At 49.9% G+C, this 14,618-nt stretch overlaps 1 protein-coding gene across 3 annotated transcripts in view; it reads left to right on the top strand.

Annotated features, from left to right (window-relative positions):
• LOC137644047 (mismatch repair endonuclease PMS2-like) overlaps positions 1-14,618 on the top strand; it is a 95,780-nt gene that overhangs the window by 61,703 nt on the left and 19,459 nt on the right. For all 3 annotated transcript variants that reach the window (XM_068376951.1, XM_068376952.1, XM_068376950.1), the window contains exons 8-9: positions 9,002-9,117; positions 9,863-10,027. In XM_068376951.1, the coding sequence (XP_068233052.1) occupies positions 9,002-9,117; positions 9,863-10,027 (281 nt within the window). The remainder of the gene's footprint in view (positions 1-9,001; positions 9,118-9,862; positions 10,028-14,618) is intronic.

Raw genomic sequence — 14,618 nt, 5'->3', positions numbered from 1 at the left:
ACTCCTCAAGTTTGCCAGACTTCATCCTTTGATTCTGGTCTGGTTAGAAATTACGTAACTCAATCAAATTGAATACTACATCCATGATAAGTTCTTTCCTCTCTTTTTCTTGCTCCACCCTTCCATTTTCATTATTTTTTCATAAAAATTTTAATAATCCTCTCACTTCTTAATACTGAATTTTGGATGTTCATTTTCTTCCCAAAACCTTTTAGAAAGTTTGTGTAATTTAGATAGCTAAATGTATCTAAAATTTTAGTTTGTTGTTCAAATATTGTCGTAGTTCTTCTCTTCGTCCTAGGTATTAGTTTTGTTGGACTTATTTATCCCTTTAGTAGAATTGCTTTCTTATCTTTTGTCTCCCTCATAGATTGAATTGAATCTATAGGAAAGTTCATGTGATCTGTGATCTGTTTCCTTATCTCTATCCTCTTTCTCTTCACTGCAAAGTAGCAGTTCTTTTTTTATAGCTACTATTTTTTTATTACTGCTCTATCGGATATGAGAGAAAAGTTCCTTCCATCAGGGAATTGTAAGTTCACACTCCCTATATTAACATTGCAAAGTTAGTAAACTGATGATTTCTTATTTTGCTAACCTTATTCCTATTGCAAAGATTTGGACGTTTCTTCTTGATTCTAAGTTTTCTGCCTCTTTCAACCCCTCTTCCTTCAAGAGAAAGGTCTGGTTAGAAAAGGCTACTTGGTACTTAATCTATTAGGCATTTGCACTGGAAAGCAAATAAAATTCTATTATTAAAAGACATTTGGTGTTGAAATTTAAGTTGTTCCGTAACCGAAATACAAACCACGCTATTTACAAAGGGTTTACTTTTAGCGCAGCTGAAATGACGAGCCAATAGTTTTTAACGAGGGTTAATTACCCCCGCGCTAGTTAGCGGGGGGTGGGGAAGGGTAGCTTGCTACCCCTCCCCCCTCCACACACCGGTGACTTGCTTCACTTCACTTTTGGCTCGGCGGTGATCAGACGTGTCTGTTCATCGCCTTCGTGACAGCCTTTAATTTTCTTCTTTTTCTTTACAGCTTGTGTGATTGGTTGGAAGTTGACCTTCAGTTATTTTCTTTTATTTAATATGCGGACATGCCCTGGAGTTGCCGGCCGTCCTTGTGGGACTTTCATGTCGGACGTGATTACGGATCCTCACACCCTCTGCCCTCAATGTCGGGGCCGACGGTGCGACCAGGATAACATGTGCCGTGAGTGCAGGGAGTGGTCTGCCTCCCAGTGGGAGAGGTTTGGCCGTCGGCGTAAGAAGAAGTCCAAGAGAGACCGTTCTCCTCCGGGGTTAGCCTTGAAGGAGGAAGGTTCTCGGGACTCTTCTTCCGCCGCCCAAACCTCCTCCGAAGCTCCCCCTCGTCCGCCTCCTAAGGAGAGTCGTCCGAGTGGGAGCGCAGGCCCTTGTTCTGTTTCCCTACCTTCGGTGGGGGGAGAGGGCGTCGCCTCCCATAGCGAGGCGGTTCCCCCTCCTCCTCCGGGGGAGGTTATTGATAATAATACTTTATCCAGTGATGATCTGTTGCAGATTTGGTCGTCCCTGGGGCTTAAGGGCTTGCCCTCCAGGGTCGCCCTTATTGACCTTGTCTCGTTGGGGGCCGCTGTTAAACAGTCGCCGGTGATAGCGGAGGTAGACCCTCTGTCTATTGTCGACGTCGTGGTGACAGAGGCCTCCGACGTGGCTGGGCCTTCCGACGCAGGTGCTGTTGCTGGTGATGGTGCTCTAGGCTCTCCTCCTCCTTCCGTGCATCCTTCGAAGGGGGAAGTGAGTCCTTCGGTCTCGACTGCTGCCCAGCTTCCTTCTGAGGGAAGTGTTTTGAAGGAGACTCCCCTTCGGAGGACCGATGGTCCCGACGATCTCCCCCGAGGCCGCCTCCGCCGTAAGGCTCTCCGCCCTCTACGCCACAAGGGCCTCCCTTCCCCTTACAGGGGGACTAAGAGGCGCCTTTTTGGGTCTTCGTCCTCCGGGGGGGACTCTCCTCGTCAGCCTCAACCGACTACTCCGCCCTCCTTGAACCTCTCTGCGGACCGCTCTCCATCTCCTGCCGGATCTTCGCCTTCTGGAGAACTCGTCACCCGACGGGCAACGGTCCCTTCGGGGCTAAGGGATTCTTCCCTTACGCGAGCAGGGCCAGCGCACAAGCGCTCTCCTGCTCGCCAGCGATCTCCTGCTCGTCGACGATCTCCTGCTCGCCAAGACTCCTGCTCGCCGACGCTCACCTGCTCGTCGGCTCTCTCCTGAGGTTCGCCCCCCTCGCCAGCGCTCTCCTGCTCGTCAGCTCTCTTCCGAGCGTCAGCGCTCATTTGAGGACCATCGCCCTGCGGTCTCTGACCACCCTTTAGTTCCTGCTGAACTCCCTGCTCACCATCCACCTGGTCCTGTGGCTACGCAACATCGGGCTGCGCGTGTGTCAGAAACACATGTTCGCCAACGCGCCAGCGATCTTCCCGTTCCTGCTCGTGAACCTATCCTCTCACAGGACACGCGTCGACCTTCTGCTCGCCAGCGATCACCAGCTCGACAGCGATCACCAGCTCGCCAGCGATCACCAGTTCGCCAGCGATCACCTTCACATGCTGCCCGCCATCGCACGAACCTGCATGATCGCCCGCTTACGCATGCTGCTCCTCATCGCAATACCCTGAACGATCGCCCTCCTGCGGATGCTGATCACCATCGCACAACCCTGCACGATGTGCACGATCGCCCGCTTACGCATGCTGCTCGCCATCGCACAACCCTGCACGATCGCCCGCTTTCGCATGCTGCTCCTTATCGCAATACCCTGAACGATCGCCCTCCTGCGGATGCTGATCACCATCGCACCCTTTCACGCGATCATTCACCTGCGCATGCTGCTCGCCATCGCACAACCCTGCACGATCGCCCGCTTACGCATGCTGCTCCTCATCGCACAACCCTGAACGATCGCCTTCCTGCGGATGCTGATCACCATCGCACCCTTTCACGCGATCATTCACCTGCGCATGCTGCTCGCCATCGCACAACCCTGAACGATCGCCCGCTTACGCATGCTGCTCCTCATCGCGCAACCCTGAACGACCGCCCTCTTGCGCGCAATCATTCACCTTCACATGCTGCTCGCCATCGCTTACCATCACGTGATCATTATCGCCAGCGATCTTCTTCACCTACGCGGCAGCACGATCCCTCGCCGTCGCGCCATCGCTTGCGTTCGTCGCCTCGGACACGTGTTCATTTACCTGCCCACCCTCACGCCCACTCGCCTGCGCGCCCGCGTGATCGCTCGCCTGCGCGCCCGCGCGATCGCTCGCCCGCGCGACCGCTCGCCTGCGCGCCCGCGCGACCGCTCGCCTGTGCGCCCGCGCGATCACCCGCGCGACCGCTCGCCTGTGCGCCCGCGCGATCACCCGCGCAACCATTCGCCTTTGCGCGACCGTTCACCCTCGCGCGACCATAGTTTGCAGCGAATTCCACAGCCGGTGGTAGCAGCAGGGACGCGTGCTCCTAGACGGCACTCGGGATCACCTCCATCCAAGCACAGGTTGGTATTGCAGGACGAGAACAGGTCATTACAGCATTCTTCCCCACCTTCTTTTCAGGCAGGTACCGTCGCGTCCACTCCAAAGGATCGCCCGATCCCTTTCACCTTAGCGAGGATTTCGGACTCTGTGTCCTTTGAGCAGCAGACTTGGTTTGGTCCGCTGGCACGGGCGTTAGTGAGGGTTATGAAACCAGCACTCGCCGGCCAGGGTAACAAACCAGCGGCTGTCTCTCCTACGCTGAAGAGAAAGAGAGGAGTGGACTTCGTGGTGACTTCCCCCAGGGCGAAGTTGGTTCCCAAGAAGTCGGTCTCGAGGGTCCCCTCTCCTGCACGAGTACTCTCTCCTTCTCCCGTGGACGAGGCCTTTCCGTCCTCAGGTGAGTCCAGTGGACCGGTAGTCTTCCCCCCGGCACCAGGGGGGGAGACTTCGCTTCAGGCAGGAGAATTGTCTCGTGAGGAAGGGGCCCCTCGCACCTCGTTGTTGGGATCCTGTATCCCTCCTAGGAGGGAGCCCAAGGATTCCAAGACCATCCCTAAATCCTCTGCAAGGATTCGACAGGAACCCATGACTACCCAGGGGAATGTCCACGTATCACCCCAGGAAGAGATTCCTGGGGCAGGAGACTTAGCTGCCAGCCCGCAGGGAGGAGAACAGCAAGAGTCCGAACATGCCTTCTGGCAGGTCCTAAGCCTGATAAGGCAACTTAACAGTCTTACGGATCCAGTCATCCCCCCCCGTGAAGGCAAAGACACAATTCTGGATGAAGTGTTCGACGTTCGGAAGGCCCCTAAGACCAGTGCAGCTCTGCCCTGGTCTCGGGGGCTGAAGAGTGCCAGAGCTAGGGCCAATGCTCAGCTCGCACTTCTTGCCTCCTCCAGTCGTTCCACTGCCGGGAACAAACTCATCCCTCCTCCTCGCCTTCAGCAGAGGAGGTATTTCGAGATCCTGGGTGAGCACAACCTCGCTCTTCCGCTCCATCACTCTGTGGAGGAGCTGGCGAAGGGAGTTCCCTTGGAGAAACTCTCTGCCCGGCAGGTGTCGTTCTCGGCGGCAGAGATCCTTAACCACGAGAAGGTCGCTAAGTGTGCCATGCAGGCCACTTCGTGGCTGGACTTCTGGTTAGGATCTCTGGGCATCCTATTGCGATCTGAGGACTTGTCCAAGGAGACCAATAGGAAGGCCCTAGAGACCTTCTTGCTCTCGGGCACCCGCTCCATCGAGTTCTTGGCGCACCAGGTTACCACCCTGTGGGCCAACTCGGTGTTGAAGCGTCGCGATGCTGTGTCCGAGAGATTCCATCCGAAGGTCCCCGCCGTAGATGTGTGTAGGCTCCGACATGCCTCCCTCCTGGGGGAGAGCCTGTTTGAGCCTCAAGACTTGGAGCGAACGGCTGAGAGGTGGAGGAAATCCAGCACGGACTCCCTCCTCCACAGGGCCCTTACAACTCGGCCCTATAAGCCTCCAGCCCCGCCACAACAGCAGCAACAGCCTCGTAAGGCTCCAAAACAGGCACCGGCAGCTAAGAAAGTGATGTCTAAGCCCCAGCCCTTTCCAGCCAAGGTCAAGAGGGGTGGTAAGTCCTCCAGGGGAGGCAAGACTTCTAGGGGTGGCGGCCGCGGCCGCAAGCCCTAGGGGTGGCAGTCCCCCTGCGTGTCCACCTGTGGGGGGATGCCTTCAGCGTTGCGTCCGCAGGTGGCAACATCTCGGGGCCGATGCTTGGACGATCTCGGTGATCGGCCAAGGTTATCGCGTCCCGTTCACGTCATCTCAACCTCCCCTGACAGCGAATCCAGTGTCGTTGAGCTCCTATGCCATGGGATCGGCAAAGGGGCTGGCCCTTCAGGCCGAAGTCAAGACCATGTTCGAGAAGGGTGCTCTCCAGGAGGTCGTGGACGGCTCTCCAGGCTTCTTCAGTCGACTCTTTCTTGTAAAGAAGGCTACTGGAGACTGGAGACCCGTCATCGATCTCTCGGCTCTGAACAGGTTTGTCAAACAAACCCGGTTCAGCATGGAGACAGCAGACACAGTCAGACTTGCGGTGAGACCACAAGACTTCATGTGTACACTGGATCTAAAGGATGCGTACTTCCAGATCCCAATCCATCCGTCTTCCAGGAACTACCTGAGATTCTGCCTAGACAACAAGATCTACCAGTTCAAGGTGCTGTGTTTCGGTCTCTCCACAGCTCCTCAGGTGTTCACCAGAGTGTTCACCCTGATTTCGACTTGGGCGCACAGGAACGGCATTCGTCTCCTTCGTTACCTAGACGATTGGCTGATCCTAGCAGACTCGGAGTCGACCCTTCTTCGACACCGAGACAGGCTTCTAGATCTTTGCCAGGATCTGGGGATCGTGGTAAACCTCGAGAAGTCCTCTCTGCAGCCGTCCCAACGACTGGTTTATCTAGGCATGCTAATAGACACCAATCTCCACAAAGCCTTTCCATCAGACGACCGGATAGCAAGGCTGAGGAGGGTGGCGGAACCTTTCCTCAGGCGAAAAGAACTCCCCGCCCAATCGTGGTTGCGTCTCTTGGGCCACCTATCCTCCCTGGCCCGTCTGGTTCCAAACAGCCGCCTCAGGATGAGATCCCTTCAATGGCGGCTCAAGTCCCGGTGGAATCAAGGATCCGATTCCCCGGACACTCTGATCCCAATGGGGTCTCTGGAACAGACGGACTTGCGGTGGTGGCTGGCCGACGAGAACCTGCGAAAGGGAGTGAGTCTTCTCGTCCTTCCCCCGGAATTGACTCTGTTTTCGGACGCGTCAAAAGAAGGGTGGGGGGCGCACGTTCTGAACCAGAGGGCCTCAGGCCTTTGGTCAGAATCAGAAAAGTGCCTACACATCAACCTGCTAGAATTGAAGGCCGTCTTTCTGGCCCTTCAACAGTTCCAACGGTTCCTGGCGGGTCACTCCGTGGTGGTGATGAGCGACAACACCACGGTAGTGGCTTATATCAACAAGCAGGGAGGCACTTTTTCGCAACAGCTATCCCATCTTGCAGTAGAGACTCTGAGGTGGACCGAAACCCACTCGATAACACTATCAGCTCGCTTCATTCCTGGCAAGAGGAATGTGCTCGCCGACAGTCTGAGCAGGGCTTCGCAGATAGTGAGTACCGAGTGGTCTTTGGATCCTCAGATAGCCAACAAAGTCCTGACTTTGTGGGGTTCCCCGACGGTGGACTTGTTCGCGACAGCCTTGAACTTCAAGCTGCCCCTGTACTGCTCACCAGTCCCAGACCCCAAGGCACTCTGGCAAGATGCTTTCCAGCAACGGTGGGACAACATCGACGTGTACGCCTTCCCACCATTCTGTCTGATGAGAAGGGTGCTCAACAGGACCAGACTATCGGTCAACTGTTCCATGACTCTAGTAGCTCCGCTATGGCATCACGCGGAATGGTTTCCGGACCTTCTGCAACTCCTGACGGAACTCCCAAGGGAGCTTCCTCCACGACACGAGCTTCTCAGACAACCCCACTCCGGTGTCCCTCACAGGGCCGTAGCCTCGCTTCGGCTTCACGCCTGGAGACTATCCAGCGTCTCCTCGCGGAGAGAGGCTTTTCGCAACAGGTTGCGGAGAGAATGTCTCGGCACCTACGAAGGTCCTCTGAGGGAGTCTACCAAGCGAAGTGGAGAGTCTTTTGTGGTTGGTGTCGTGGAAGGGGTATCTCTCCACTCGATGCCACTATTCCAGCAATAGCGGACTTCCTTGTGTATCTGCGAGAAGAAATGCGCCTTTCTGTCTCGGCAGTGAAAGGCTATCGCTCAGCCTTAAGCTTGGCCTTCAGATTGAAGGGCGTGGATATTTCTTCATCGCTAGAACTCTCTTTACTCATACGTAGCTATGAGCTTACCTGCCCCCAGTCGGAAGTGAGACCCCCTCCTTGGAACGTGGTTCGAGTTCTCAGGTCTCTCAAGAGACCTCCCTTCGAGCCATTACGCCAGGCCTCCGATCGCCACCTGTCTTGGAAGACGGCTTTCCTACTCGCCTTGGCCTCGGCCAAGCGAGTTAGTGAACTTCATGGTCTCTCGTACGACATCGCCCATTCAAGGGGATGGGGGGAGGTAACGTTCAGGTTCGTCCCTGAGTTTGTGGCCAAGACTCAGAATCCTGGAGTGCCGGATCCTCGGTTCGACTCTTTCAGGATCGCGAGTCTCCGTTCTGTAACAAACGACCCAGACCAGCTGCTACTATGCCCAGTGAGGTGTCTGAGGTACTACTTGAAGAGAACGGCTGCAGTCCGTCCTCATGTGCGAGCTTTGTTTGTGAGCACAGGCAGGACAAAGAGGAGGGTCACAAGGAACACCATCTCTGCTTGGATTCGAAGGGTTATCCACCATGCCCTGAATCCTGACCCTCCTCCGTCACGTCGCCCTCGGGCCCACGATGTCAGGGGTATTGCTACATCCCTGGCCTTCAAGAGAAACTTCTCTGTGACGCAGGTACTTCAAGCGGGGGTCTGGAAGCGTCAAACGACCTTCACAGCCCACTACCTGCAAGACGTGACCCACAGGAGCCTCGATACGTTCTCTATCGGCCCTGTGGTGGCTGCACAACAGCTGGTCTAACCTCAGGCTCCTTTTTGGACAAGTAGCAGTAGGTTGAGGGCGTTGTTACCCGGTCTTAGTCTGTGTGAATGAAAGAGTATGTCTGACCCTTACTTCTTTCTTCATTCTCCCCTCTCTTGGGGAAGCAGCATCCTGGTCCTCGCATAGCTGACCTCGACCTCTGCAGGTAACCCATGCTTCTTTGTGCTCCTAGTATTAAGCTTAATACTGTTGCGTCTCCCATACCCTGACGAGGTGGTATGGGGAACGTCCTATCCTAGAATTCCTATCTGAAGGTCTCAAGGTCAACTTCATAGGACGAGTCACACTCTCCTCCTCACACTACTTATGTAGGCCACTCGTTCCTAGCGATGCTAGGAACCTGTGAGGTACAGGGGCTCCCTCTCTCTAGTGCTGCTCACTAAGGGATCGAGCCCCCGGGCAAGCCGAAGTCAGTAAGGCTGGGGACTTTCCACCCTTCCTAAGGGGTAAGTCACCCTTTGTAAATAGCGTGGTTTGTATTTCGGTTACGGAACAAATGACAAATTCGAAGATAATTTGTATTTTTCCTAACCATACAAACCTTAGCTATTTACACATATGTGCCCGCCATCCCTGACCCCCAAGTCAAGTCCTACCTCTAAGTGAAGTGAAGCAAGTCACCGGTGTGTGGAGGGGGGAGGGGTAGCAAGCTACCCTTCCCCACCCCCCGCTAACTAGCGCGGGGGTAATTAACCCTCGTTAAAAACTATTGGCTCGTCATTTCAGCTGCGCTAAAAGTAAACCCTTTGTAAATAGCTAAGGTTTGTATGGTTAGGAAAAATACAAATTATCTTCGAATTTGTCATTTTGCTTTTGTAGGCATGATTGAAAAGAGCAATGACAAAAATATTGTCTGTTACAGGTAACTGCTTGTTTAGTACTGAAGGATTTATATCATCTTGTGCACATGGACAAGGTCGATCTACTACTGATAGACAGTTTTATTTTATCAATAATCGGCCTTGTGATCCTGCGAAGGTAATTACCGTTTATTTTTTTAATCATTTTTTGTGTTTTAATGTCTGATCTGTTTAAACTACCAAATAATATGATCATAATTAGCTCTTGTATTCCTGAAGTGTAAATAATTTTTCATATTTAGCTATATATGGCATAGTAATTTTTTTTCAGAATGTTCATTTGTTTCGTGTATAAAATCCCTTCGTCTTTAAAACATGAATCTTTTCGGCACCAATGGAACAGTCAGTGAATTATTAACTAGGTAGCTGTCCAACCCTCTATTCTTTACCACTCACTTCACTGCCCCTAACACTTTGCAACCTTCATTCACTCTCTGACGTACATCTGCTTCCACTCCACCATTTGCTGCAATAACAGACCCCAAGTACTTAAACTGATATACTTCCTCAAGTAACTCTCCATTCAACATGACATTCAACCTCGCACCACCTTCCCTTCTCGTATATCTCATAACCTTACTCTTACCCACATTAACTCGCAATTTCCTTCTCTCTCATACCCTTCCAAATTCTGTCACTAGTCGGCCAAGCTTCTCTTCTGAGTCTGTAATGTAGTTATAAAGGTTATTGCAAGAAATTCTATATTTTCATTTTTATCATGGATGTTTTCACCATTATTACTTCTCTTAGGATTAGGAAGTATTTACTTCAACACTTTGAATTTAATGGTTTTAGTCGTCTTATTATCTTGTTACTGTCGCCTTTTTTTATGTTCCTGCTTAAAATTTGAGTTCTCTTTACAGGTAACAAAGTTAATAAATGAAGTTTATCATTATTATAATCGACATCAGTCTCCATTCGTTGTTTTGAATATCCGTCTGAAGGAAGAGGACGTTGACATCAACGTTACGCCAGATAAGAGGCAGATTCTAGTCAATCATGAGAAAATTATGCTTGCTACAATAAAGGTAAGATTTATTTTAATTAAGAATTAGATGTAAGTATCATCCCCTTGTAGGTATTATTAGGTACCAAAGACTAGAACATTTTCTTCAGATTAAAGACAAACCATGTTATTTGTTTAATGCATCATTAGTTTCCTGTGGGTACAAGCTATTTTTTTTTTCAAACTACATTAATATTACATTGGTAATAATGGGTAATTATGTCATTTACTTATATATTTTGTGTATGGGATTGTGTTTTTTCATACAAGGTTACCTTATACTTGGTAACATTATTCTAATCTTCAATTGATTGTAGTGCAGAAATTCAAAAAAAAAAATTATGAAAATTCTGTTTCTAGATACTATAATCTTGTGTTTGATTAAGAATTTATGTGTAGGAACCTTAAATGAATAGGAAATAAATATTGTACATTAGTTTGAAAATTGCAATTTTGAACTGATTTCAATAGTTGCTTTAGATGTAAATTAAAATTTTCAATATTTAACTTAGCCGGTGATTATATAAGCTGCAACTCTGTTGCTCGACAGAAAACTCTACGTTAAAAATCCGCCAGCGATCGCTATGCAGGTAGGGGGTGTACTTCAACAGCGCCATCTGTCGTGCAGGTACTCAGTACTCAATGTAAACAAAGAACTCAATTTTCTCTCTGTCGGGCTACCGGCAAGACCTACTAATTCGCTGTTGCTAACTGGATTTGTTTTCACAACTATTGGTGAAGTACACTATTTTAGTTTTGAGCTTTCGCTATGCAGGTGTTTTATCTTCATCTCAAAACTTGAACTCGTTTTGGATAGATTTTATTATGGTGACAAAGAGAGTATGGACTTTCTTTCACTTTTAAATGGCCGACCCTTCCCTTAGACGGAAGTGTGTTTAGGCTTTTAGTAATTATCTTATCACGTTATAGATTTTCCTCTATATATTTTATATCTCTCCGCCTTTATTAGGCCTCTTCGATTAACTTTCCATTTTTATAAACATATAAAATAAATTTTAATGCTTTGTTTATATAGACCTTTCCTGAGAGTAGGCGGTCCTAACTTGGAAACCGAAGTTAATCAACATTGAGCCCTTTATATCGTCTTTAGCTTTTAAAGGATTTAAAACTTTTTAAATGTAATATTTTATGAAAGAATTTCTTTGATAGTCTTCGTACTGTTTTCAAGATGAACTAACGTTTAGTTTTTTATGCTACGCAGTTGTTGACGTTCAGGACGTTCAACTTGCGCTCTATCATTACGATAGAGAGAGAGTGTATCACGGTTTCACTTTGCAGTAAGAGTAAATCGATTCTGACGTTTTGTTCTTTCTTTCTCAGCTTAAATGTTTTAAATTCTAATTTAAAGGAACTTTTTATTTGAAAAACCTTTCAGTTTTTTCCTTTAGTCAAATAACATGTTTTTTTGACGATATATAATTGGGCTCTTCTCTTAGGTGCGAAATCAAGAGAGAAAGAGAGAGAGAGATAGAGACGGAGGGAGAGAGAGGAGAGAAAACGTTCCGTTCAAGCGGGTAACGTTGTTCTCGTGTTACGCTCGTCCCTAGTCGCTGTACGGGGAGGAAGGATAAAACGTTTTTTAGGTTTTTATTCTCGTCCCCAGGCTATGTGCGGTGAGAGATTGAAAACGTAGTTATATGAACTAGTGTTTAGTCTCTTTCCCAGCCACTGATTTTTCTTTTATGTTTTCTGTTTTTTGCTGGTATTATGAGCTTGCATTATACGACTAATTTCGCAATTACTACCTTTTAATGAAGGGTAGAATTGCGTGTTTCAGGTAGAAATAAGTGCAAAACAGAAAATCGAAGTGATAAAGTGATATGCGCAAAGTGTTACAGTGTTGCGTCCGAGGCGCAAAGTGTTACAGTGTTGCGTCCGAGGGTTCGTCTGTTCGTGCCTGTCGTTCACCTAGTCCGGGACCTCTTGCAAGCTCCCAAGCCCAGGGGAGAAGTAATGTCAAAAGACTTATGGGTTCGAGAGGCCTTGACCAACGAACAGACGTTTTCCCTCTATGGTATCGGGTGTTTCTTACCAAGATCTCCCCTACCATAAGACAAGAGAGACGTTTCTCCTCGCCATCCGTAGGCTTTTCGCATAAGAAACCTGTCACAAGGTTTCGAAGCCCTTAAGCGAAAGTCAGTCCTTTCAGGACAGGTCCAACGTCCTGGTTACAGCCATTAGGACAGCTCTGACCCTATGCAGTCATCGGATAACTGCTCGCCGCCTAACAAAAGCGTAACACAGACTCCGAAAGTCTCTTTTTGTAGGCAAAGTGTTGCGGTCACAGACGTTACCCTCGTCTATTACCACAACCATTTCCGTTGATCCTTAAGGGGTTGTATGGCAAAACATGCAGTATATGCTTGCCTCCCTTATGGAAGACTATTCTGCCGATTAGTCCGTTGAGTCTAGCCGTTTATCTCATCGATATCCTGGCTTTCAGCCAACCTAACGTTCCTTTGTGCTTACTGTTGACGTTGGCGTAGCTAGTCACGTCAGTCAGGTTGTTTAGAACCACACTCGATGCGGTCTCGTGTGGTTTTTCAGCCGCATTTGGACGTTAGGCCACTGGCTGATGCTCCTGTTGACGTTCTAGACGTTCACTAACAATCGGAGTTGACTTGTTTTGACGCTGTGCGTCAACCTCCGCATTCTAGAGTTGTTTTGACTGCTCAGTCTAGGCAGTCAAAGCAGTCTCGAGTGGACGCTGTACGTCCTCACGCACCTGTTGTGGTTGACAGTTCAGTTGTTGACAGTTCACAGACTGTCGAGCAGTTACATGACGTTGCGTTCTGGTCCGCTACTAATGCACCAGTGAGAGACTCAGCTTTTATCGGACAAGGTTCCTGTAGATGAGGAAGTTGCTGTTCTCCCTCCTACTGATATTCCCTTGAGGACTCTGTCAGATGGAGAGGAGCCTTAAGCTGCTTAGCCTCCTATGGACTTTAATTAAATCATGATGATTTTTTTAAGGATCTTCGTCCGGATCTTGTAACTGCTGCTCCTCGTTCGCCTAAACGTCAGGACTTACACTAGGCCTAGCTACTTCGAAGCCGTTGTTTTTAAGCTAGTGCTCTCTCGCTCTCCTAGAGAGCGTTACGTTGGCTAGGCGACTGGTTTTTCACCAGGAGGAGTTTGGGGGATACAGCCTTTGCTTTCCCTTCTTTTAAACTGGTTTATAGAGCGAGAGTCTGATATGACACGAGAGAAGTTCTCGGCTTGGGAGTTCATGCCTCTGCCCAGATAGACTTCTCAATTCTGGTAGATTCTCCCTGGCGCCTAGCCAGGAGACGCTCCAAGTTGTTTACAGGTCAACTTCTCAGCTGTTGTCGAGCCTTTGAAGTTTTGCTGTACTATTATGTCACGCATAACAAGGCTTTCAGGGATGGTAAACGGTTCCGCCTCAGTCGCTAACCCCGTCTGTTGCCACACCTGCTCCCGTAGACCCTAAATGGGCTTTGCTGCAAGACATGCAGTCCAAGCTTGCGTCCTTGATAGAGGACTTAAATGCGGAGAAGAACCTTCTGGCCAACAACCTTCCAACCGGTCGGTTGTGCGCCCTGTTGACGTTGAGGTAACCTACTCGCGTCTGCCAGTTGAGGTGGTTCCTCCACCGATGCGACCCAGTGTGGGTTGCCAGCCGCACGTTGACGTTAAGCGACGCTCGGAGGTGGTTGTTGACGTTCAGGACGTTCAACAACCAGCAGAGGTGACTTGTTGTGACGCAGTGCGTCAACCTCAGCAACCCGGTAGGGTGTTGACTGCACAACCCAGACGGTCTAGACAGTTTCGGGTTGACGCTGTGCTTCCTCGCGCACCCATGGTTGTTGACAGTTCACAGACTGTGCAGCAGTGCCATGATATTGCGTCCGGCTCCGTCACGCATCCACCAGTGCGACCGGATTCAGCGAGTCAGACGTTGCCCACTCCGTTGCCGTTTCCTCATCAGTTTCGGATGAGGAACCCTCTGATGAGGACGTTGCTGAACAAGACGATCAGCCCCCAGCCCTGCTATCCATCCAGAAGATGCTGAAGAAGGAACGCTGCTCAGTCAGGCTGTGGATGAGTCTGGTAGGGACGCTGTCATCCGTGGATCAATTTGTGTCACTAGGAAGACTACACCTCCGTCCTCTTCTATACCATCTAGCTTTTCACTGGAAAAAGGACAAGACGCTAGAAGCGGTCTCGATCCCGGTTTCCGAAAAGATAAAGTCTTGTCTGACTTGGTGAAAGGACTATATCAACCTAAGAGAGGGTCTTCCCCTGACTGTTCAGACTCCCAACCACGTTCTCTTCTCGGACGCATCGGACGTAGGCTGGGGTGCGACATTAGACGGTCGGGAATGCTCGGGAATATGGAACTCGAGTCAAAGGACAATGCATTTCAACTGCAAGGAGCTACTGGCAGTACGTCTGGCCTGGAAAAGCTTCAGGTCTCTCCTTCAAGGCAAAGTGGTGGAGGTGAACTCGGACAACACCACGGCTTTGGCGTACATCTCCAAGCAAGGAGGGACCTACTCTCTGACGTTGTACGAGATCGCAAGGGACCTCCTCACCTGGTCAAAAGGTCTAGACATATCACTAGTAACGAG

The sequence above is a fragment of the Palaemon carinicauda genome, chromosome 7, assembly GCF_036898095.1.
Source record: "Palaemon carinicauda isolate YSFRI2023 chromosome 7, ASM3689809v2, whole genome shotgun sequence".
In the NCBI taxonomy this organism is placed as follows: Eukaryota; Metazoa; Arthropoda; class Malacostraca; order Decapoda; family Palaemonidae; genus Palaemon; species Palaemon carinicauda.
The sequence above is the reverse complement of the archived record's forward strand: the minus strand, read 5'-3'. Positions and strand labels throughout refer to the sequence as shown.